This window comes from Myxocyprinus asiaticus, chromosome 30, assembly GCF_019703515.2.
Source record: "Myxocyprinus asiaticus isolate MX2 ecotype Aquarium Trade chromosome 30, UBuf_Myxa_2, whole genome shotgun sequence".
NCBI lineage: Eukaryota > Metazoa > Chordata > Actinopteri > Cypriniformes > Catostomidae > Myxocyprinus > Myxocyprinus asiaticus.
Window position 1 is genome coordinate 42,781,063 of NC_059373.1, and position 23,699 is coordinate 42,804,761.

Sequence of the window (23,699 nt, forward strand, 5' to 3'; positions counted from 1 at the left end):
GTATCAGTAAGCTCCGTGTGAACCTCAGGAAAGAATGACACTACTTTCCGAACCACGGTCTTTTGATGGCAGACGGTGTGCAGGAATCATTCATACAGATGAGAACTTTCCAGCTCGAAAGGAGGCAACCACTCAAGGCCGAGCTCCTCGACCGCCCACACAATGACACGGAGTAGCTCATATCAATGGCCAGTGTGTGCTCCTCACCCTCGCTGGGGGGAGGGGCTGCAACATTCTCCATGGACCATTCTCCCATGTCTGTTGCTACGAGGGACACAGCATCATTATCATCATCAGACCCGCCGAATATGACTACACCGTGTGCCGGAGGTCGTCACGTGCATACTGCACTGGTGAAGATGCTACCTGGGAAGATCAAGGGGCTCGTGGGGCTTGTGCCCGCACGAGAGCCTCCTCGGGTTCTTCCATCACTACCTTACGGCCCCACCATACTTCCTCATGTGGTCTCTCGAGAATTTACACAGAGGAAGCAGTCGGGAGGGCGAGGCGGAGAAACTCTTCGCCGGAATACTAGAGGGGGCAGGTGAGTCTTTCACTGCAGGTGCTGAGAGTCAGGCGAACAACATCCTGATGCATCTGCAGGGAAATCCCATCTGCTGGAAGGTGTCCGTCGATGGCGAAGAGGGCTGATCTAGAAGGACGAAAATTCTGAAGAAATGGTGTCTGAGCTTATATAGGGCAAATGCGCGCCTAAACGGGAGGGCTCAAACACCATTGCCAACCGTAAGATTGACGTTATGATACAAGAGCTTCAACTAAGTTGTGGAAAAGTAATTCCCCAAAGCGTTTCACTGCAATGTCGAGTGAACTGAATCAATAGGGAACCGAACCTTCAAACAAAATACACAGGAAAATTTGCTTTTAATTCTCCCTTCTTTTCTGTAGTGTTCATAAAAAAATGATGTGAAGCTGAACCGGTAAACATGCATCCCGACTGTGTTTGGTTCTGTATACAGATGTGTCAGAGTTCACAATCCTGAACATCATCAAATCAGTTTGTTCACTGTGTCTAATGATTATTATGTGCACAAGTATCTGGCTCTTGTGTGCAGGACAAGGAAAGGCTAATTTTGGCCTTATTGAATGGGAGGATAATAACAATTTAAAAAAGGAAAAATAGACATAATGCTATTTTTTTTTCAGTTTTAGGCTACATTTATTTTGTGTAAAAAGACAATTCAACATTAGATTGACACCGTTCTCTAATGTGGGTTGATTATATCAAAGATACAGACTTAAGCAGATCTAAATATTCTTCCTCAGATTCATAAACAATAACCGTACATTTTATATTTTTATTTTCAAAGTAAAGTTAATCAAAACCTATTTGTTAGTTGAGGGTGTGAGGTCATGTTTGTTCTTCTGCCAGATCAGACACATTTCAGAAATATATGGCCAAAACTTGAAAATCTGAATTAAATACCTCTTTTAAGGTAATTAAATATTATTTTAATGTAAATAAACACATATTATTAACAGTTTTGTTTTTCATGTTGACATGTTAGTTACAATAAAAGTGTTAAGTAATAAATACAAAACAAAAAAAGTTTGGCCCCAGTTCAGTTTATAAAACCCCAAGTTTATTTAATTATTTTAAAATAAACATATGTTGCGAACAATAACAGTCTCAGAGTATATTATATTTCTCCCCAAAAATATCAGGTTTAATACTAACAAGGAGTGTACCTGCACTTTTTTATCTTCCACTTCAAGCACTAATTTCAATACAAGTTAAGGTCAATCGACAGCATTTGTGGCATAATTTTGATTACCATAAATTTTGACTTCTCCCTCCTTTTCTTAAAAACAGCACAAACTGAGGTTACAGTGAGGCTCTTACAATGGAAGTGAATGTGGCCAATCCGTAAACTTCACATTTCTGCCTTTAAACCCCTGAAAAATTGGCCCCATTTAATTCTATTGCAAGTGCCTCACTGGAACCTTGATTTGTTTTTTGTTTTTAAGAAAAGGAAAGCAAAGTCTCCTGGTTGCATATATTGTTTGCAGTTTTTTTTATTTTTTTATCAAAGACAATAAATATAGGCTTCAGGTTAATAAACTTGCTTCTGTGAACACAGATTCTTTTTACTTTCATGCAAGGAAATAAAACATAGAAAAAACAATTCGTTACCATAGTTCATTTTTTTTTTTTTTTTTTAAATGTGAGAACACAATAGAAAATTGACAGAAAAGTGACAATATGTTGTATATGTTGGGGTATAGATTACTTAAATGTTTAATAGTTTTAATAGCTTTCCTATTACAAGAACAATAAATCAAAATTATACACACACTCGTTCCTCTATTTCTGTAATTGTAAATAAATGGATATTACAAATAAATAAATAATAAAATGAAAATCCAGAATAACTTTATGAAGAAATCTGGGTCAATTAAGAGATTTTCTGCCATCTAGAGGACAGAATGTATGTTTTTTTCCCCTTTACAATAAGTTGCAATATTTGTTTTGCTAAACTCCAAAATAAATTAGTCTAAATCGTTGCCACAATAGCTGATCATCTCTGTACATTGCAGCTATGAAATCTCTATCATTTAGCTCTTTTAATCACTATTCCCATGTGATATCACAGCTCACCAGCAAACAGAACCACTGCTTGTGCAGAGAAGGATGCACAGGACTAAATTCCAGTTACTAGATCAGTGTCATGGACTAGATTATTTTTTGCCTTATGTCCTGAATAAATACCTGAAACAGAAATAAAAGAACAATTGATTGGGCACAAGAGTAAACTTTACTCTTTAATAAGTTGATAAAATTTGTTATTTAGCGAGGGAACTAATGTAGCGTCCACTTTAAGCAAACATCTGCTTTTAATTAGTTGTTGATGTTACGGTGTTTAGGATTAATACAACATTAACATGCACGGGGTTGGGGAGTAACGGAATACATGTAATGGGATTATGTATTTAAAATACAAAATATAAGTAACTGTATTCCACTACAGTCACAATTTAAATCATTGGTAATTAGAATACAGTTACATTCAAAAAGTATTTTGATTACTGAAGAGATTACTTTGCATTTTATTGTCATTTGTTTCATTTAATATTTAGTCCTTTCAGATGAAAAACATTTATACATATAAATGATGCAATCCAAAGTGCATTTGAACAGCGGTGAAACACTTTCTTATGATGTGTTACATTCATACGAGCAGACAGAGAAGTAAGTTTGAAGTAAGTCTGGAGCAGAAGAAATAGAAATAAACCTTGTGTAAATTGTCAGCTTTACACTAAGCTAAAATGCTATTTCTAGCCATTTTACATGCACGTTACCAGACACAATCATATTTTTTAATCAAGAAAATTCACGTTGGATCATAATTTCTTTTTTTCTAGTAAGATCTTTGATATTAGGGCAAAAATCATATTCTTGATAATAATTGTTGTATTGTTTTCCTGTAAAAATATCTAAAAATCCTTAAAACAAGATCAATTTGATTTATCTTGTTTTAGAAACAACATTGCATAAGATATTTAGGTTTTTCAGAGAATGTATTTTTAACATGTTTATTTTGTCTTACTGTACTGGCAGAGTTTTTATTGTCAAAACAATTGAAAAAAATCTACCAGTACTGAAGAAGTAATCCAAAGTATTTAGAATACATTACTGTCCTTGAGTAATCTAACGAAATACATTACAAATTACATTTTACAGCATGTATTCTGTAACCTGTAGTGGAATACATTTCAAAAGTAACCCTCCTAACCCTGAAAATGCAAGTGCTATAGTTTAACAAGCTGTCAGCTATCTATGTTCTTGAACTTTCACTGTTACTCTGCCCATTTTCTTAAAGAAAAGTTGCACTGAAAGCCATTTTCCAGATCACAAGTGCAAGCTGAAATGTTGTTCGACAATCGTCTATTATCATTGTAATGCAATGAAAGAAGCGGTCACTTTGTGACGTGGACTGCAAACAGCTGCCAACACAAATAGCAGGACTACAAAACATCCATTTATTATCAACAAATATCATCAGAGAAAGAACACAATCTTTGTAACTTTACAACACAGAATAAAATGTTTTATATTACAATACTAAAAGTCCAAGTGTCACCAACACTTCAATTTCAGACAAAAATTTGGTTTCCTCTATTTTAAAGTTTAATTTCGAGGCCTGAAGTAAAAGATTAAAGTCCAGGAAATTCAGAAAGTGTCTTTCCACTTTCTTCAAATCCAAAAAGTTAGAGAAAATCATCCACCTTCACATGTTTTCAACACCTCGGATTCGCCGGGCGAGCTGTATATCACGTGGAAACAGTGTGACCCTCTTGGCGTGAATGGCACAGAGATTGGCATCAGAGAACAGACGCACCATGAACGCCTCTGCTGCCTGAATCACATGAAATAACAAGAATTCAACACATTCATATTCAAACTATACATTTCAAAATTACTACAACCAAACATGAACTCAAACTGCTGTGGATTCAACGTAATGCTAATAAAGAATCACTAAAACCAACATCTAACAAATGACAGAAATATGAAATATAAAGTTATGATTAAGCGACTGATGTGAGGCTGTGCTTTATTGTAAGGCACTATAATGGTAAGCACAATGGACAGCATTCACAATACAGCAGCCTCAAGCACCTAATTGTTTTTATAAAGCGATTACTGGGTGGATCTCATGAAACTTATCAGGAACATGTCCAGGTCAGATTTAACCCAAAATCAAATAAATCCTTTTCCTTCAAAAGAAATCATTCAAATTTTTCATTCATTGTGACATTTTCAATTAAGCAAGTGCAACAATAAATTAAAGGCAACAAATACTGTAATTATCTGTAAACTCTTTACAGTTCAAATTTTTTTATACATTTATATATTTTTATACATATTATATATATATATATATATATATATAAAATAGTCTCACTACTGTAATGCAGGGAGAAATATGTTATAAACTTTAAAGAGTTTATACACAGTGGTAGCACTAGGGCTGTCAACTGGGCTGAAAAACTAAATTCAAATGTTTTACTTAAATATTTCAGAAATTCAAATTAAATTTGATTATTAAAAGACATAATAATAATAATAATAATAATAAAATGCTACAGGTTTGCCAGCTAAAATCACAAGAGGGCGCAAGGAGCAAATAAACCAAACCAAGCACTGCAGTAAATTGTTTAATCAATGCAATCATCATAACTGGCTGTTAACAAAAGTGCATTATGTTTTAAACTAAAGTGCTAGTCTGCATGCAATTGCATAAAACAAATATCATTTCATAAATTGCATAAAACTATTATGCAAAAACAAAACACCATCATTTTAAATTGTTTAATGCAAAGAACATGTAAATAAATGTGCATTCCATCTTGAAATAAATAAAATGATAAAATTAAAAGACTAACATAGGTTCTCAGGCCAGTTCTTCTTATAACAAATCTTAAGTAAAACAGTAAAATGAGAAAACAAATGGTTCAACTGACAGCGGTATGTAAACACAACAAAACGAAATTGAAACTGTCATTCTGAAACTGTTCACTCATACACTTGTAAGCTACATATTATTTGTCAAAAACACCAAACGGTCGACCTGATCTGTAGCAAGTGCTGAACGTTTTTTGTTGACAATGTTTCCAGCTTATGAGAAGACGCGCTCAGCTCTGGCCGATGTGCCAGGTATGCTCAGGTATGTCTTGGCCAGCTGCGCAATACGTGGAGACATACTGATCAGCAGGAGGTAGCGGAGTTTCTTGTTCATACATAGCCAGCTCATGCTCTAAACCTCTGGTGCCTTCCTCGGCTCTGTCCTCCTGGGCCTGAGTGTACATGCTCTCGAACAGGTTGCCCACGGCAGCTAGTGCAGTCTTCCTTTCAGCAGGTTGTTTCATCCCATCAGCAGTGCGCTCAGCTTCTGGCTCCTTCAGTCTAGCCATTAACTCAGACAATATTTTCGCTCATGCTTCTGCTTTGTGCTCTGCTGACAAATGATTTAGTTGGTGGAATCGTGGGTCTAAATAGCTCGCTGTGTTAAGCAGCATGAATGCTGCTTGCTTCTCATCAGGGTAGCGATTCCCAAGATCAGCGGCAATTTTCTTTGTCATTTCTTTCACTGCTGAGCTGGTATTAGCAGATATTTGGAGCCAAGTTATAAGAATATGCTGCATCAGATGGACAGCCGATGCAGTCGGGTATTTGTACGTTGACAATGCCTCTGTGGTGATCCTGAAAGGGTGAAGAACATTCTTCACCTGTAAATAAACAGTCTAAAATTAATAACGTTGCCGGCTCAAATCGAGTGATATAATTGGACTAATTATTGTACTGTAACAAACATTTAGTTAAAAACTGATGTTTATTCTTACCATTTCCACCAGAACCAGTCACTTGTTGTCAACTCCAGATGACAGCGGCCACAGGTGCTTGCTGCTCCAGGGCACGCACGATCATGTCGTATGTGCTGTTTCATCTGGTCGGGCAGTCGTTGATAAGCTTGTCTGTTTTCAGCCCCAGCAGTTTTCGTTTCTTCTCTAGCAGGTAACTGTCAATAGCCGATTTGCTGAAATGGCAGCAGTCTGTTGATTGCTGATTCGATGTGCCAAACATGGAATGTTCACTCGTCTCATGTAGCTTTCAACTGCCTTCACGTAGTTCCCTGCATTATCCGTAGTCACTGAAATCACCGACTCCAATTTGACATCAAATCCCCTCAGTATCTGCACTATGCCTTCACTCACATTTTTGGCAGTATGATTTTTCTCTGAGCTCTTCAGTTTTCAGCACGCAGTTTTTCATTTCCCAGTCATCTGTGATGAAATGCAGTTACTGTGACATATGCGTCGGTGGCCAGAGAAGTCCAGCCATCAGTTGTCAAGGCCACTTTTCGGTTGTTCAGGGAGGCTTTCACGCTCTCTGCAGCAATATTATAAAGTTTAGCAATGTGACTGCTCACTGTAGCCCGGCTAGGAATATGATGACGTGGGTTGAGTGCATGAACAATGTTTTGAAAGCTCTCTCCATCTGTGATACTTATTGGGCGCATATCTTTGCAGATAAATTCACTCAGCTTTTTGGTGATTTCTTCCTGTTTTGCGGCAGGTAGCAGCTGTGTAGAAGCCGTGGTGTAAAACAAAGTTACCCGGGACTGTTTTAATGCTGGCCCCTCATCTTGGCATTCACGAGAAAATTCTTCGTGATGAGAAGACTGCATGTGTGCTCTTAAATTAGATGTTGTGGAGTGATATTAGAGCTGTTTATGACACAACTTACAAACGACATTAGTTTTGTCAACAACTTCATCCCAGATACTCCAGAAACCGAAGAAGCACCACACCGCAATTTAAGATGCTTTGGTGTGACCAAGATCTTCTGAGTCCGCACTGTGCTGCTCATTTTCTGCCATATTTCGAATGAACTACGCAACCTCGCCACCTCTAGAGGGTTGAGCCGGACAGGTTAACCAAAACATTCAAACGTAATTACGTCATCATCACCTCATTGTGCATCGGCGCCACTAAAAGTCAGTGCTGGCACACAAATTCGAATGCACCCTTTTTGCATTCAAATGTGCACTTTTATTTTAAATTCGACGAATATTTGAAACTCTAATTTTAATTTGACAGACTTAGTAGTATTTGTTGCCTTTAATTTAATGCAAAGAAATACTGCATTACAAGAATGAGAGTCACAATTGAGAACAAAGGGAAATACAAATAAAAAATAATAAAAAAATATTCATTAAACATTTATTGTATAAAAGGCACATTGGACTAATGAGAATGACCCAGTGGTCCTAAAAAAAATAGCCTTCATTTATTTTTTTCTGATTTTAAGGTGAAATGTACATGTTATTTTATTGAACTGTTATTTTATTAAAGGAATAGTGATAGCAATGACTTTTTTTTTTTTTTTTTTTTTTGCAGAACACAAACAAAGATATTTAGATGGAGATATGATGTCCACACAATGCAGGTCAAAGGGGTCCAAACTTCCAAGCTCCAAAAGGCACAAAGTGAAATTCAAGGACTCTCAAGGTCATTAAAACAATTCTTTATTCGTTCATTTTAAATACAAATATTTTATTCATTCAGTTAATTTATTTTTTATAAAACACCACTTATAAGTACAAAATATCTCAATGTGCATCTTTAACTACATATTCTCACAGTAACAATTTTTGGTTCATTCATGAAGAAACTGATGTGCAGTTGTAGTGTGCTCCCTTAAAACGCACGTCGCTTTCCAACAAAAGTGAATAACTGGGTCCGTAAACAGTAATCCATATGACTCATGCGCTGTTTCTCATGTTTTCTAAAGTCACACAAAATGCAAATGGGTCATTCTCAAAAAAATGTGACTTTCCAACTTACAAAATATAGAAATTTTCCATTCAGTCCTGTTTTTGCCCATAAACATTTTGACATTAATTTTACTTTTGTTTACGGTTGTTCTTTTATTATCTAATTTTGTTTCACGAATGAAGCATGGGTTAACACTAATGAGGGTTAAATGGTTTACGACTCCAAACTAATGTGTGAAAATATTACATTTAAATGTGAATTAAGAACTTTTTAAAATGCTGGGAAATTTATTATATGCATATTTAAGCAGCCTATGAACTTTGACCTTACAAACATTTGTGGAAAAAAAAAAAGTTAAAACAAAAAAAGGTTTTAACATTAACATTAATGCCATGAAATCAAGGTACAAACATTCTTTTTTAATTATTTAAATTATTATCATTTTGTCACTTGTTCAGCCTTGCACCAATTCTTTTATTAAAAAGAAGTACAACATAGTCATAAAAGTGGTGTACCAGATGAAAGGGACAAGGATTTTTTTCAGGCAATTGACAATTTCAAATATATTTTCTAAAAAATTAGCAAAACAGTCAAGACATTTCATATCATTAAAGTTTAGGTTATAGAATTATACCTTTTTAAATTTTTCTTCCCCCACTATTTGAAAGCTTTTTCATGACTAAAAAAGTCAAGGGACACTTTACAGGGGCAGTGGTAGCTCAGCGGTTAAGGCTCTGGGTTACTGATCACCCTGCACTCTGACCCCAGCCTAGCTGGGATATGTGAAAAAAAGAATTTCACTGTATATGTGCAAATGTATAATATGTGATAAATAAATACAATTATAAATTAATTAATTACACAAGGAGGTGCTAGACAACTCTCAAACTGAATCCTCCACTGATCTGCATTCAAATCTAATTTTTTCACTCTGGAGAGTCATTTTTAATTAAAACTGATTCATACTTGTGAAATCCGCCACAGCAGTATCTATAAAACATGTTTTTAAATCATCCAGTAACAATTAATTGTGATTGGCCCATTCTGAACAGTGCAGCCAAAAGTAACAGGTGCCACGTGACAGCGCCGTCTATGTGCTGCTTCAGCAGTGGTCTGCCTCTGCCCATATGGTTAAAAAGAACCAGCTCATAAGAGTTATTTCTTCATCAGTTTGACTCTACTGGTCGCGCTGTATGTTTCTTGCTGTACACGCAATTGAACAGCGCTTGTCGAAACACTGTCACAGTGTGTTTGAGAAACGTTAATAGAACCGACAGTCATGAAAATCTTTTTTTTTTTTTTTTTTGTAAAACATCTTTTTGTAAGTGGATCTGAAGCATACAGCACACAGAGAGAAGTATGCAAAAAATATTCAAAGAAATCCTTTATTCTCCATGATTCATGACACCAGTAGAGCTGGAAATCAATTCCGAGGCGTTGGGAATCGAGAATAGACTCGAAACGTTGGAATCGACTCCAGCATCGATTCCTTTCAGAGAAACCGGTTAGTATTTTCGGACTGTGTTTATTTCCTCGACCACTAACTGCTACACATTTCGGAAGCCTAACAGCACTAATACAATTTACAAAAGAATTATAAAATGCATCTTAACGAGCATCTGTATATCCATAACATTTGTTCATGTGTATCACACAAGTCCTTCAAAACAGCTGCTTTCCAGACCTGTATAGTAGTGATGGGCGATACCACTTATTTTCTTTTCAATCCGATACCAATAATTTCATGTCCAATATCGTCGATACCGATACTTCTATTAAATTGATTTAGTTGTGGTTTCTTGGGATAAAATAGGTCATTTAAAATAAAAAATGTAGTCATAATTCAAGTCATTCTTTTCTTTTTTACATTTGTGAGCCTAAACAGAAAGTTATTAGACTTCTGTTTTGTTTACCCTTACAAAAATTAATCATGGTTTTACTACAGTAACTATAGTTTAACCATGATATTTAGTTAAACCATAGTTACCACATAATTAACCATAGTTACTACTACAATATTACTGTAGTAAAATCATGGTTAAATATTTTTTTTAATTACTTATTAACAACAATTACACACAATTATAAAATAAGAAGTCACATTTAGATATGTTGTTATTTTCGTGTGAATTTACTCCAGAAGCTGTTTCTCTGATTTTCTAATAATCAAGTAACATGCCAAATTTGTGACAGTAAATTGGTATACAATAACGTCCTCGATGTTACAACACAAGTCTACAACAAGATAGCAGAGTTGAGTCAGCTTCCCAGATCACATCAATAAATCAGTATGTTAAAATTTAAATGATCAATGTGCTGCACTTATAAAAGCGAAAATCTAACGTTTAGCAGGGAGTAATACACTGATGCCTCATGACCTTTTCCAAAAGCAGTAATCACCACTCCCAGAGTATCTGCCGCACTAGGGGGGTGCGTGCCACTCCCAAAAACAGTGCTGAGTAGGTGCCGCAGCAGTAAATACTTATAAAATTGAGATCTGGGAATCCCAAAATTTTGAACCAAATTTTCAAAAGGTCTCAATACTCCACTCTCATATAGGTCACTGAGTGTATTAACCCCCCTCACAATCCAATCTGACCAACAGAAAGGGGACTTATTAATGCATAGTTTAGGGTTCTGCCATATGCTCGAGGCAACGTTTAACTAAATATCCGAATTAAACACTCTGGACACTTTTGTCCATATTGAGTGTAAATGCAAAATAACGGGGTGTGACTTAACTTCTCCGATTAATTTGATCAAAAGGCTATGCAGAGGCAAGATAGGGGCAAGAGCTTCCTTTTCGATACAAAACCAGGGAGGGGCTCTCTCAGGTGGAAGCGACCAATGAGCCAAATGTCTGAGACCGAATGCATAATAATAAAACAAAATCTTGGGTAGGCCTAACACACCTTTGTCAATCGGCCTATGTAACTTATTGAAATTTAACCTGGCACGCTTACCATTCCAAATGAAGGACTTCGCTATGCTATCAAATTGCTTGAAATAAGAGAGGGGGACATCTATTGGGAGAGATTGTAACAGGTAGTTGAATTATGGAATACAATTCATTTTAATTACATTAACCTTCCCAATCATCGATAAGTTTAATGAAGCCCACCTGTCCACATCATTCGAAAACCTTTTTATTAGGGGATCAAAATTAACTTTAACTAAATCAGACAAATTTGCTGGGAATAAAATTCCCAAATACTTAATGCCCTGTTTGGGCCACTGGAAGGCGCCCGGCTGGAAGGCCATTACCGGACAGTATGCTGTCAAAGCCAAAGCTTCGGATTTAGACCAATTGACTTTGTATCCTGAGAACTTGGAAAAGGAATGAATAATTCTGTAGAGGCAAGGCATAGATCTAGTGGGGTCGGAAACGAATAATAAAATATAATCTGCGTAATGCAGAAGCTTATGCGCCACACCTCCCGCCGTCACCCCTGGAAAATCATCTTCCTTTCTTATCACAGCTGCTAATGGTTCCAGGGTAAGACAGAACAATAATGAGGAAAGAGGGCAACCCTGCCGAGTGCCCCTATTCAGAGTAAAATAATCTGAAATTAATCCATTTGTTTATACCGTTGCTACGGGGTGTTTATAAAGTAACTTAATCCAACCAATAAATGTACTCCCGAACCCATACATTTCCAAAATTTTAAAAAGATAATCCCATTCTACCATATCAAATGCCTTTTCGGCATCAAGTGAGATGGCAGCAACCGGAGACTGATCATTCGCTACTTACCACATGATATTGATGAAACGCCTGATATTATCAGAAGAGCTATGGCACCGAATAAATCCCACCTGATCTATATGTATAAGAGATATCATAACCTTACTTAATCGGTTAGCCAGAATTTTTGACAATATTTTTACATCTAATTGGATCAGGGAGATTGGACGGTAACTTTTACACTCGCTTGGATCTTTTTCCTTTTTAAGAATCAGACTGATCCGGGCTTGTGTCATGGTTGGAAGAAGCTTTCCATTCTTTAATGATTCAGTATAAACTTCTAACAAAAGTGGAGCCAGTTCTGTAGCATAAGATCTAAAAAATTCTGAGGCAAAACCATCTGGCCCTGGAGACTTGCCAGTAGGTAGGGACTTAATTACCTCGTCAAGCTCCTCCAAGGTTATCTCAGAATCAAGAGTTTTTTTGCTCAATCGTCAGTTTAGGAAGATCTAATGGTTCCACAAAGTTTCTAATATCTTCATCAGTAGATGAAGACGAGGAACTATAGAGATCAAGGTAGAATTCTTTAAAAGCATTATTAATATCAATGGCCGAGGTAAAAATTTCACCACCAGCAGATTTCACTGAGGGAATGATAGAAAGAGACTCTCTTTACTTTATATATCTAGCCAAAAGCTTCCCTACCTTGTCACCCGACTCAAAATATGACTGTCTTGCCCTGAATAACCAAAACTCCACTTTCCGCGAAAAAATAGTATTATATCTATATTTCAATCGGGTCAATTCTCTGAGGCCATCAGCTACCATATGGCGCTTCAGCTCTGCCTCTGCACTTTTAATATTCTCTTCCAACTCCACGAGTTCTCGTGCTTTGGATTTTTTAATGAATGAGGCATACTGTATGATCCAACCCCTAAGAACCGCCTTAAGTGCCTCCCAAGCCACGCCCACAGAGGATACTGAGGACCAGTTGGTTTCCATATAAACATTGATTTCAGTCTTTAGCATTTGTTGGAAATCAGGATTTTGCAAAAGGGACACATTAAGGCGCCAACTATACGATTTCTTTTTCTCTGTATATGGCAACTCCTCTAAACTTACCAGGGCATGATCTGAGACTAAGATATTTCCAATTGAGCAATCAACAACAGATGAAATGAGGGATCTGGATATCAATAAAAGATCTATTCTAGAATAAATCTTATGAACTGATGAAAAAAAAAAAATGTATAGTCCCTAACAGATGGGTTGAAAAGTCTCCAAATATCCGTAAGACCAATATTTTTACACATCCTGTGAAGCGTCAATGTTGCTCTAGGGGGTTTACACACTTTTGCTTCACTGTGATCAAGGACTGAGTCCATCAAAAGATTAAAGTCTCCTCCCAATATTATATCATGAGGGGTGCCAGCGGTTTGCAGCATCCCATCAAGATCTATAAAAAAGCCCTGATCATCAGCGTTAGGTGCGTAAATATTAGCCAAAATCAACCTTGAATTTCAGCTAAAACAATGATGACTCTTCCTAATTTATCTTTAGTCTGTTTGAGACATTTGAATTGTAGATATTTATTTACCAATATAATGACTCCCTTGCTTTTACTTGAGCCAGCACTAAAGAAAACATGTCCACCCCATATCTTCCCAAATTTTTCAGCTTCCTGCAGGGAGAGATGTGTTTCTTGAAAAACACTATCATATTTCATACGTTTAAGAAAAGTAATAACCTTCCTTCTTTTTATGGGGTCCCCCAACCCATTTACATTCCATGTGGAGAGAGAGATAGTACACTCATATTAACATTTGACATTTTGATTTAGTAGAAAAAATAAATTGTGTGTCAAAAACAAAATTATACAGACCACATTCCCCATTAGTGAAACAATCAAACCCCGAACTTCCCCCTGAACAAAACAAACAGAAAAAAGAAAAACGTGAAGGCCCTCAAGCCCACACGACAACGTTGCCATCGGATTGCTCAATTTTGCCTCACAAATTTGTGAGGCAAAATTACATAACAGAAAATACTTTGTAAAATAAACCCCAGCAAATAGGAAGAATGAACACAAAGGACGTGTAGATTCATTCACAGAACTGTCTCAAAGGTGTGATCTTCCACAAAACAAATTCCAGCTGATATAAAACCGTTCAGATTCCTCGGACAGACAAACGAATGTTCCGTGAGCCAGCTGTTATGAGTTCAACAGATGACATAATCATTCCAATGTCCCGTAAAAATACTCAACAAAACAAACCACAGCCAGCAGGAGGAATAAGCATGAAGAATGAACAGATTAATCCACAGCTGTTCCAAAGGAGTGTTATTCAATAGAACAAGCTCCAGCCGCTAGGCGGAACCAATACAAAAAGAAACAAAACCGGCATCCCGGTTCCCCGGATGGTCGAGTCAATTCACTTGGAGGCCGCATAAACGTATATACCATGACTTACACAATCCGTCAACTTTATAAAAGACACCCTTTGTGCGAGCATGTAGATATTTTGTGGTCATCCATAGTGTGCACTCTCAAACTGGCCTGGAACTTCAATGCAAAAATAATATTTCATCAATTCAAAGGTTTCTTTAAGGAAAAGTGTTATTCACAAAACAAGCTCCAGCCGCTCGGCGGAGCCAACGCAGTTTACTCACCCATTGATTCAATAAAAGACATTGCCTGATTGGGACATGTAAATACTTTGCAACCGTCCTTCGTTTCTTTTCTCAGTTTGGCCGGGAACATCAGAGCAAAAGTGATCTTTCGCTGATGTAAGAGTTTCTTACATTCCTTGAACTGATCGCGTTTCTCTCGTCGAACTTGCAAAGTCCGGGAACAAGAAAATATTATGGTTCTTCAAAGAAAGCTTCACTTTGCTCCTCGCCTGGCACAACAAGATCTTTATCGGATGATCTCAGAAATCTGGCCAGAATCGATCGGGGTCTATCTCCCTCAGCAAATCTGTGAGCTCGCTCGATTTCCAGCTTGTGGCCTGTTATGTCGAGCAGGGAATCTAGGTTCGTCTAGGAATTTCACCATATATCTGCCCTCCTCATGCTCAGGAATTCCAACAATTTGAACATTATTCCTGCGGCTTCCATTCTCAAGATCTTCAAGCTTTTCAAGGAGATGTTCCAAATCAACTTTGGTCGCGGGCGGATTACTGGTTAATTCCCTCTCCTAAGATTCCAGAAAATCGATTCGTCTCTCAACATCAGTCACTCTTGTAACTATCTCAGAGAATTTTATTTCCATCGCCGTGATCGATCCACGTATTACAGCGAGATCCTCCAAGTCAGCAAGAACCTTCGTCAACATCACCGACATGTTGGACAACTGACGCTGGATCTCCTCTCCCACCACGCCTTCCAAATCAAGTCCCCGGTCTGTAGGCCTGTCGGGGCTTTCATCCTGAACACGTAAGTGTCTTTGCCATGTTTTGCCTCAAAGAGCAAATGTGTAACTGGGTGTATCAAATTTCACCAGATTATAACATGAAAATAATTAAATTTAGTAAAGTGCGCAAAGCTCGCCGCTCACACGTCTGCTTCTTGCATGGCGTCACGTGACACCCAACAATCTGGATTTATTAAAACTGAACTGTATTGTTTGGACATTTTATGCAGTATACAAACGGTAGAGGAAAGTTACTGTACATTCTAATATAAACCTCTTTCTAAACAATGCATTTATGAGTGGTAACAGACAATTTCAATGTAGGTTAAATTGTGCTTTTAAGACTATTTGCGGTAGTTCTCCGAAATGCAGGCGCATCTATTCAAACTTTCCTCAAATTTACTGTAGCTCATGGGATTGAAGCATGGCGCTTTGGTATATGCATACAGGCCCTGATTTCATTTTTGAATGGACCTATTAATAGTAAATGTCATTCATACTATTATAAACAGTGCAAAGAACACTTTGTAGTGAGCTGTTTACCATGATATTTAACTTTACCTCCAATTTTTTTGGAATCGAAAAAGAATCGAACAAATAAGCCTGGAATCAACTCTTCGAATCGATTCCGAAGATTCCAAAACCAGGAATCTGAGGCGATTCCCAAATTTCTGGAATCGAACAACCCTAGACATGAGCCGTATGTGAGAACAAGAAGCGGGAAGGGGGATCTGGTGTTTGGCTGTAGCAGTAATGTAGTGTGTCTTCTTTCTGTAACAGGACTGAATACGCATTTTTCCCGAAAATAAATACATTTAACTTATTAAATGATTTAAAGGTGCAGTATGTAAGATTCAGAAACCCTTGTTATTAATGACACCTGTGGCCATTAAGTGAACTGCAGCCAGCTACCTGTTGCTTCTGCTCGTGCACACACTCCATAGGGATGCGAGCATCGCCAAAACAATGACGTAACGTACAAAGAGGCTGAACGTGATTCACTGGCATCATGCTGTCAGCTGAGGTAGCATAATTAAAATTACACAGTTATGACTGTTTTACTACAAACTTTGAGACTGTTTATTATATTTGACTCTCCAGTGCTGGAACAGGGCTAAAACAAAGTGTGGATATAGGTCTGACTATGCGAGACTGCAGTTTGAAGTAATTACTTTTCTTTGCATGATACACTGACTGCATTTATATGATCTCAATGAGCTATTGTTTTATAATAATAGAATGTATATATTTTCTGTATAACCAAGTTATGTTACACTAATGAATGGGTCTTTTTACATTATCTTGAACATTTTCTAGCATTCATTTCATGTGTTATTGTAGTTTAGCTAAAATTACACAGATCAATCCATATGGCACTATATTTCACATGATTTGCAGTTATGTAAGCTTACCTGTCCAGTAAGAAGAATGCCAATTCAGGGTCAGTTTTGATCCCCAAAACCGAAACGAATGTCGCTCCAGGAACCAAATGCCCTGGCATTGTTCACTCTAGTTTTCACTCGACCACAATCACGTTCCCGCTTAGCCAGATGGGATTCAGTAGATAAATGTTTTTTTTTTGGCTTACTCTGAGTTTGTGTAGGAGTCGGTGTTGTGCTGGGAGCCGGATATTTGCTGGATTCCATCTCTAAGTTACCTACTGTTGCAGACTGTTTGTTGTCACTGTTGAATAGCGGAAGAGAAGCACTAGGGCAAGGCTCTCTGGAGTGCGCATAAACGTCACATCCTTTGGATTTTCCCGGCAAAACCGACCCGCTCCCTTCGCGTGAAAATCAGCCTACAGGCTTTAATAGGCAACCTAGGAAGTCCGGGAAGGGCTCATTTTTGAAGTTGCGTTACAAGCCGTTCACACATTGGCAAAAAAAAAAAAAAAAAAAAAAGGCATATATTACATGAACATTTTTACATACTGCACCTTTAAGCAACATATTTAAAGGTTTTCTATCATTCAAGCACTTTTTAAGCACCTCTTGGTAAAAATTGTTATTTTCAAGGTTTTTCCAAGACTTAAATTGAAAAAAGCCAAATTCAAGTACTTCAAGCACCCAGTATAAATCTTGACATCAGCATTGTCCTTGGCGATCATGATTTGAAGCTCAATTACACTTCCTAGCGCTTGACGCATGTGCAGAGTGTGTTTTGGACCCCACTGACTTGCATTGTATGGACATAAACACATCATACATCTATGGAAATATATTTAATTGTGTTCCGTGGAAGAAAGAAAGTCATACGAGTTTGAGACAACATAAGGGTGAGTAAATAACGAGAGAATTATCATTTTTGCGTCAACTATTCCTTTAAGAAAATTCATGAAGTGCCATCCTTCTGCTGAGATGTGGTCCCTGACATACCACTTGACATTGATCAGTCAGCTTCCAGGAACAGAACTATTCATTTTACAATACAATGTAAAAGGCAAAAAAGGTTAACCGTCACTTACCTCCTGTAAAGCCATCAGAGCATATCCCTGCCACATCAGGTGGACTCGACTGAATGTCTGGCAGACCTCTCGCACCTGTCAGCATCAATGAATACATGACAAATGTTTGCATCACTCTCACACATAGCCTATATAATGAGATATTCAAGATGATAAAAATCAATTGATTTTTTCACACATAAGCAGTGCTGACTGCTGCTTATTCATGACTTGAATGAGATATTCTTGTCAAAGGCTTGTCATGGGGTCAAGAGTGAATGTTAAAGGATGCTCAGAATCACAAAGTGAACTGTACCAGTCGTGAAAATGGGGCCTTGCGCAGCAACAAATCTGTGGACTTCTGATATTTGCGTATCTCCATGAGAGCTCGCGTGCCAGGACGAAACTTGTGCTTCTTGCGTGGGGATGCCTCTAGAAAAGACAGCACACATAAAGCTAGTTATTAAGATGATGCTGTGACTTACAGTTCAGTTATTACAGGTTCCGTTCCCTTGGAGAAACCTGAGGTTACTGAATCCCACCAGTTACATAAGTAACCTAAAATGTAGTTGAGTTTGATGGGTCTTTAGAAGATTTGTTGATGTATTTTACAGAGGTGTGTTGATTTAATGTGAACATTTGACATGGCTGGTGTAAATACTATAGTCACATGTCCAGCACCAATTTATTCCAGTTTGCCCCTTTGAAAGACAAAAGGAAGCATAGAATAATGAGATGCACTGATGTATCAGCCAAACATCAGTATATAAAAAGCAATAATCTTTACCATCGGACTATTTTTCAAAAAGCAGGGTGGGAAAACATGCGAGACAGTTAGCCTATAACCCATGGTCTGTGTGAAAGAAAATGTCTATTGTGTGGAATTACTTTGAATTGGGTAACAATAAGAGCAGAGTTGTGATTTGTAAGCTTTGACTGCTAGAATTTCATGCGGTGGAAATACCGGTAAAACTAATTTAAATTACTCCCCTTAAAGCTCGACACAATAAGGAATATGCAGAGTTTGTTAAAGCTACACTACAAACTCTAATGTTGTAATTATTGGAAAAATCATGTTGTCTTAACTAAACATTACTTGAAATGTCAAGTTTTGGGCTCATTATTCAAATATTGAAGTTCCTTGAATTTGTTTTTGTTAAAAACCCATACACTTAAGGCTTTAGGTGTTAATAACTCAAACTATTGAGTACAACATTTTGGTGATGGGGACTACCCACAATGCCATTCGCTTGAATTATTTAACTGATTTCTTGGTCAAAGGGAACATATCGGAGCATTTAAATAATTGTTATTAAGAATTCACAGAGATTTTAGCTCTTTTGTAGTATAATTGAAGATTTCTAGCAAGTCAGTCCACTGTCGGTCATCTTTGTAATGCTCTAAGGGAGGCTATTTCCAGTCATGACAGTGCAGCTCCTATCTACTTGAATGGGGGAATGCCGAAATCTCAAAAACGGTTGATCAAGATTACAATCAAAGAACATATTTCAAATCAGCAATAAAATTTGATAATATTGGAATCCTAAATTGTGCTTCTTTAACTCAGATTATGCTAAAACACACAATTTTAACAGCTTGTATAGCTAATGCGCATGCGAGTTAGTGAGTTGATTGACAGGAGATGTCTGTATCTGAAAGGAGATTGGCTCTTTTACCTGTAAGGCGGGACTTCCTTTCCACATCCGTTGACCGTTGGGTGCTCAGAGCTTCATGTTTGGGAGTTTTAATTTTTCCAATTCATTTAAAAAGAAGTGGCCCATCTCTGCTAAATAGTCTCTGGTATTATTTATGTTGTTTTGTGTGATATCACCGTTAGGGTGATCTGTGTCCCTTTTGGTCAAGATGGACCCTGTTCACACTACAGCAGTTCTCCTTGTGCATGTGCAACTGAAGTGCAGGTATATCTGCATTTCTGTGGAGAATTACGTTTTTATTGACCTAGAATCAGTGCTAATCTTCTTTTTTAAGATGTGTTATTGTATAATCTAAATTTGAGTCTGTTCAAGTAAAATTAAGTAGACACAACATTTATATAGCATTTCTGAGTTAAGTCTACTTTCATCTAGTTACCTTAATTAAAATAGTTCAGTTCATTCTATGAACACAAAGTTAAGTGAACTTAGGAGACGCCATCACTCAATTCAATTAAGGGAACGAGTTTACACAAACACTTGAGTAGAGTCAACTTATTAGGGTTTTCAGTGTAAAGTGGAGACTGCTTCAGCTTCATCATTCAGAATTCAATTAATGTGAGTTAATAATGTGCTTTGTGTTTTGTTTATAACTGAGACCAGATCCTCTGACACATTAAAGATTTACATTTAAAATTTATTTCAAAGTTGTTTGAATAATTATCAGTGATTTGAAAAAAGATAGCATAAAAAATAAAAAACACCAAACTATTGGTATATAGGTAGATGTTTTAAATAACTGGATATCGGTATAGGCAAACAATTTTGTATAGGTGCATCATTTAAAATAATACCTGTCATTATATAGATACAAATAGTGCATTTAATATTTGAAGGGAGTCTTTTTGATTTGTCACAGGACATGTAAACATGAGATTTGACTGTTATACTTCCCCACAATTACCCATTATTACAAATACTGAAATATATTACTTTACTGTAATCTTTATTGGATCTCAGTGACCAATTTTGTATTTGAAAGAAAACTCTGTTGTAGAGCTGAAACGATTAGTCGACAATGTCGATAATAAAATGTCAGCACATTTTTTTGTTATCAAATAGTTGCTTGATCTCTTTTAACATAACATGAGATCACATTAAACTCTCATGATGACGCGTGAGAGCAGCACTGCAGTTCACGACTGACTGAGGAGAGGAAGAATTACACAGATCACAGTGCAGATGCACTGTTCAGCTTCAGGTGATGTAGATCGCAAAGTATGAGGGAATTATAATGCAAAAACACAAAATAAGTAAATACAGAAGCACTCGTTGTGGAAAAAGAGCAGGAGCTCTTTTAAGGAAACACCCTGGCGTTACATCTTAAATACAGTTATTCAGCTTTATTAAAGTTCAAATAATACAGAAGCTGATCATGTAAATAACTACAAACTCTGAAACTGGCATTCCTCTGTGCGATCAGCACCTCTTCTATGAGTTGTGTGAATGTCCCGATCTAAGGGGGAGAGATTGAAACTGCACCCGTCTGATGCACACGGGACGCTCATCCCTCGAGCACACTTAATGCAGCTAGATTATAACGTGATGGCTCACGGCTTATTGAATCATAATATATGTGTCACTGTGCATTTCTTATCTTGAAGAAAATCGACAACACGCAGCTTTATTAATAAGAGAGAGTTTGTTATTTTGTGAGATAAAGATGGATTGAAGTGAATAGAAAGGTGAGAGAGGATAGTCTTCGCCCCATTATACACGGCAACAAAATACGTTTTTTATTTGTTTTTGTTTTAGCTTATTTTCCAATATAAATATCTAAAACTCCTTTGAAACAATAAACATTTACTTTAGCAGCTATACTGCAGAAGGAAAAAAAAATTATCTGAGAATGTTGAATATAATATTAAAAATACAAATGTTTTTAAATATTAAAAAAAAAAAAAAAAAAAAAATTGCATTCACCCAATCGAAGCAGCATATCAGATATTTAGACTTGCTTTTAGAGAACAGATCTTGAATATAAGTACATTTGTCTTTACTGCACTCACAGAAGTATAACCAAGTGAAAAAATACACTTAAATACAAAATACACAGAGCAAATCTAAATATCTTATATGGTACTTCAAGTAAATGTATCTTGTTTTTTAGTATTTTTAGACAATTGTACAAGGAAAACAGTAGATTTTTGCAGTGAATTACTTTATTGAATTAAACTTAATAAAAAAATATTTTTCCCTTTAATTCAGTGAATGTCATTTAGAGGTATTTTTAAAAGATGATTTGATCCTTTTTATTGTTAGTAAGCACGTATAATACAACATTTTAAGTTGGAGCACAAGCTGAATAATCAGTTAAGAGCTAATGATTAAGCTTTGCAATAATTGCAGAATAGTTGAATAATCGTTAGATTAATCGATTATTAAAATAATCGTTAGTTGCAGCCCTACTCTGTTGTACAAAAAGGCTTGTTTATTTTAATGGATTATTCAAGAACTCAAATCAGGGGTTTCACCCTTTTGACCAATGAATCTCCATGACACATCTGTGCATTTGTAAGAACTGTATACATAATTTTAAAAATAATTTAGAATCAGACTGATTTGCGAATGAATCATTTAGACTGATTTGTGAACGGCTTTGACTAATTCATTGAGTAGCAAGGATCTTTTACTCTACATAAGACCAAGATCAGGCTCATGAAATATTTTAGAGCACAGAAAAACTAGAAAACTGTAGATTCAGAACAGAAATGTCCATGACTTTTCCAGGCCTGGAAATCTCAATTTAAATCCCCTGATATTTCCAGGTTTTCCATGTAAAACACAAACACACACAACATGGAAAACACTTATGATTAAATGGGTTCAGTGTTGATCAAGAGCACAATGGTGACAGATCATGAATCAATCCTGAACCCACAATTACAGAACAGACCCGATGAATCGCCCTGCTCACAGCGGCAGATGTGGCCGAACTCACCCGAGGGTCCGCTGGTGCGTCGGCGCCGGGATGTGGAGGGCGGCGGCGGCGGGGGTGCAGGAGGAGATCTGCGCCGGGGGGCCGAGGGCTTCCGCCTGTGTGCGGATTTATTCTGCCGCATGTCCAGACAGTATCAGGTCGACTGCACCTACACTGCAACACAAAAAAATGCAATTGTCGGTCGAGTGTGACTGCAGTAATGCAGCCGCTGCATAACCAAAGCAAACACCAGTGCAAAACGACGATCTCGCATTAACTGACGGAAACTTCAAGGAAACACAGAGTTAAGACTATAAACTATCCATAAAGATCAATACACAACAACTGCGCGACACCAATCACTTTCAGTCTGTCTGAGCGCAATATTCCATAAATATCAAGCAATCAAACAACACGAAAAAACGTTTCTATTTACCGTGCTGAGTCCTGTAGTTTTTAAAATCCCGTGTACAAGCGATTTCAAACAATGCTGCACAATAGCTCACGCAGTTGCCTGGCCAATGAGGGGGCCGATGGGCACGTGACGTCACAATGGCCGTTCGCCAGATATTTGATGAAGTTGAAGTCTTACTTTGTTGTATGGATCGATGTTTACAGTGTATTACTGCCATGTATTAGCAACTTTAGGAGAAAACAGCTCTTCTGAAATAAGTTAAAGAGGTGAAATCAGAGACTATTTATTTAGACCTTACGGGCCTTTCACTCTTCTATTAATGAATGCCTAACGGTCAACGGATGTAGAAAGGAAGTCCCGCCCTACAGGTAAAAGAGCCAATCAGCTTTTGGATACTGACGTCGCCTGTCAATCAACTCCAAAACGCGCATGGGCGTTAGCAATACAAGTCGGGAAAATTGTGTTTTTAGCGTAATCTGAGGTAAAGAAGCACAATGTATAATACCAGTGTTGTCAGATTTTACTACTGATTTGAAATATGTTCTTTGATCGTAATTTTAACCAAGCATTTTGGAGATTTCGTTCTTTCCACATTCAAGTAGAGTGGAGCTGTGCTTTTATGTCACTTGTTTACATAGAAAATAGCTGCCCGGGAGCGTTCCAAAAATGGCCGCAGAGTGAGCCCATTTGTACATTGGGGCTACTAATTGTTCCTAGCAGGCAGCAGATGCCCTAACCTCTCCCCCACCCTAATCCTAACCGTATGGAGCCTGCAAGGCAGGGTAACCTTCTAGGAACAACGGATGGCACCTTT

The 23,699-nt window shown here is 37.2% G+C and overlaps 1 protein-coding gene and 1 long non-coding RNA gene across 3 annotated transcripts in view; one reads left to right on the forward strand and one right to left on the reverse strand.

Moving 5' to 3' along the window:
* LOC127420797 (uncharacterized) overlaps positions 1-23,699 on the forward strand; it is a 59,341-nt gene that overhangs the window by 5,940 nt on the left and 29,702 nt on the right. The window contains exon 2 of the long non-coding RNA XR_007893881.1: positions 7,921-8,031. This is a non-coding gene — a long non-coding RNA (uncharacterized LOC127420797). The remainder of the gene's footprint in view (positions 1-7,920; positions 8,032-23,699) is intronic.
* Positions 1,274-23,231, reverse strand: LOC127420781 (histone H3-like centromeric protein A). 2 transcript variants are annotated; one of them, XM_051663323.1, is made up of 5 exons: positions 22,907-23,231; positions 22,492-22,639; positions 18,155-18,270; positions 17,860-17,934; positions 1,274-4,376 (listed from the first exon to the last, which is right to left on the reverse strand). In XM_051663323.1, exons 2-5 carry the CDS (start codon positions 22,610-22,612, stop codon positions 4,248-4,250), a joined length of 441 nt encoding a protein of 146 aa, XP_051519283.1. In that variant the 5' UTR covers positions 22,613-22,639; positions 22,907-23,231; the 3' UTR covers positions 1,274-4,247. The 2 variants fall into 2 exon arrangements, with proteins under 2 accessions (XP_051519283.1, XP_051519282.1); XM_051663322.1 differs by having other exon boundaries at positions 1,277-4,376; positions 22,492-22,644; positions 22,907-23,226.

What these genes read in the sequence shown, in the direction of transcription:
- LOC127420781 (XM_051663323.1), bottom strand. Translation starts at nt 22,612, where the DNA reads ATGCGGCAGAATAAATCCGCACACAGGCGGAAGCCCTCGGCCCCCCGG. An exon ending in ACGCACCAGCGGACCCTCGG is followed by an intron (nt 18,271 to 22,491) that starts GTGAGTTCGGCC and finishes TGTCTTTTCTAG; the next exon opens with AGGCATCCCCACGCAAGAAG. An exon ending in AGGCCCCATTTTCACGACTG is followed by an intron (nt 17,935 to 18,154) that starts GTACAGTTCACT and finishes TGATGCTGACAG; the next exon opens with GTGCGAGAGGTCTGCCAGAC.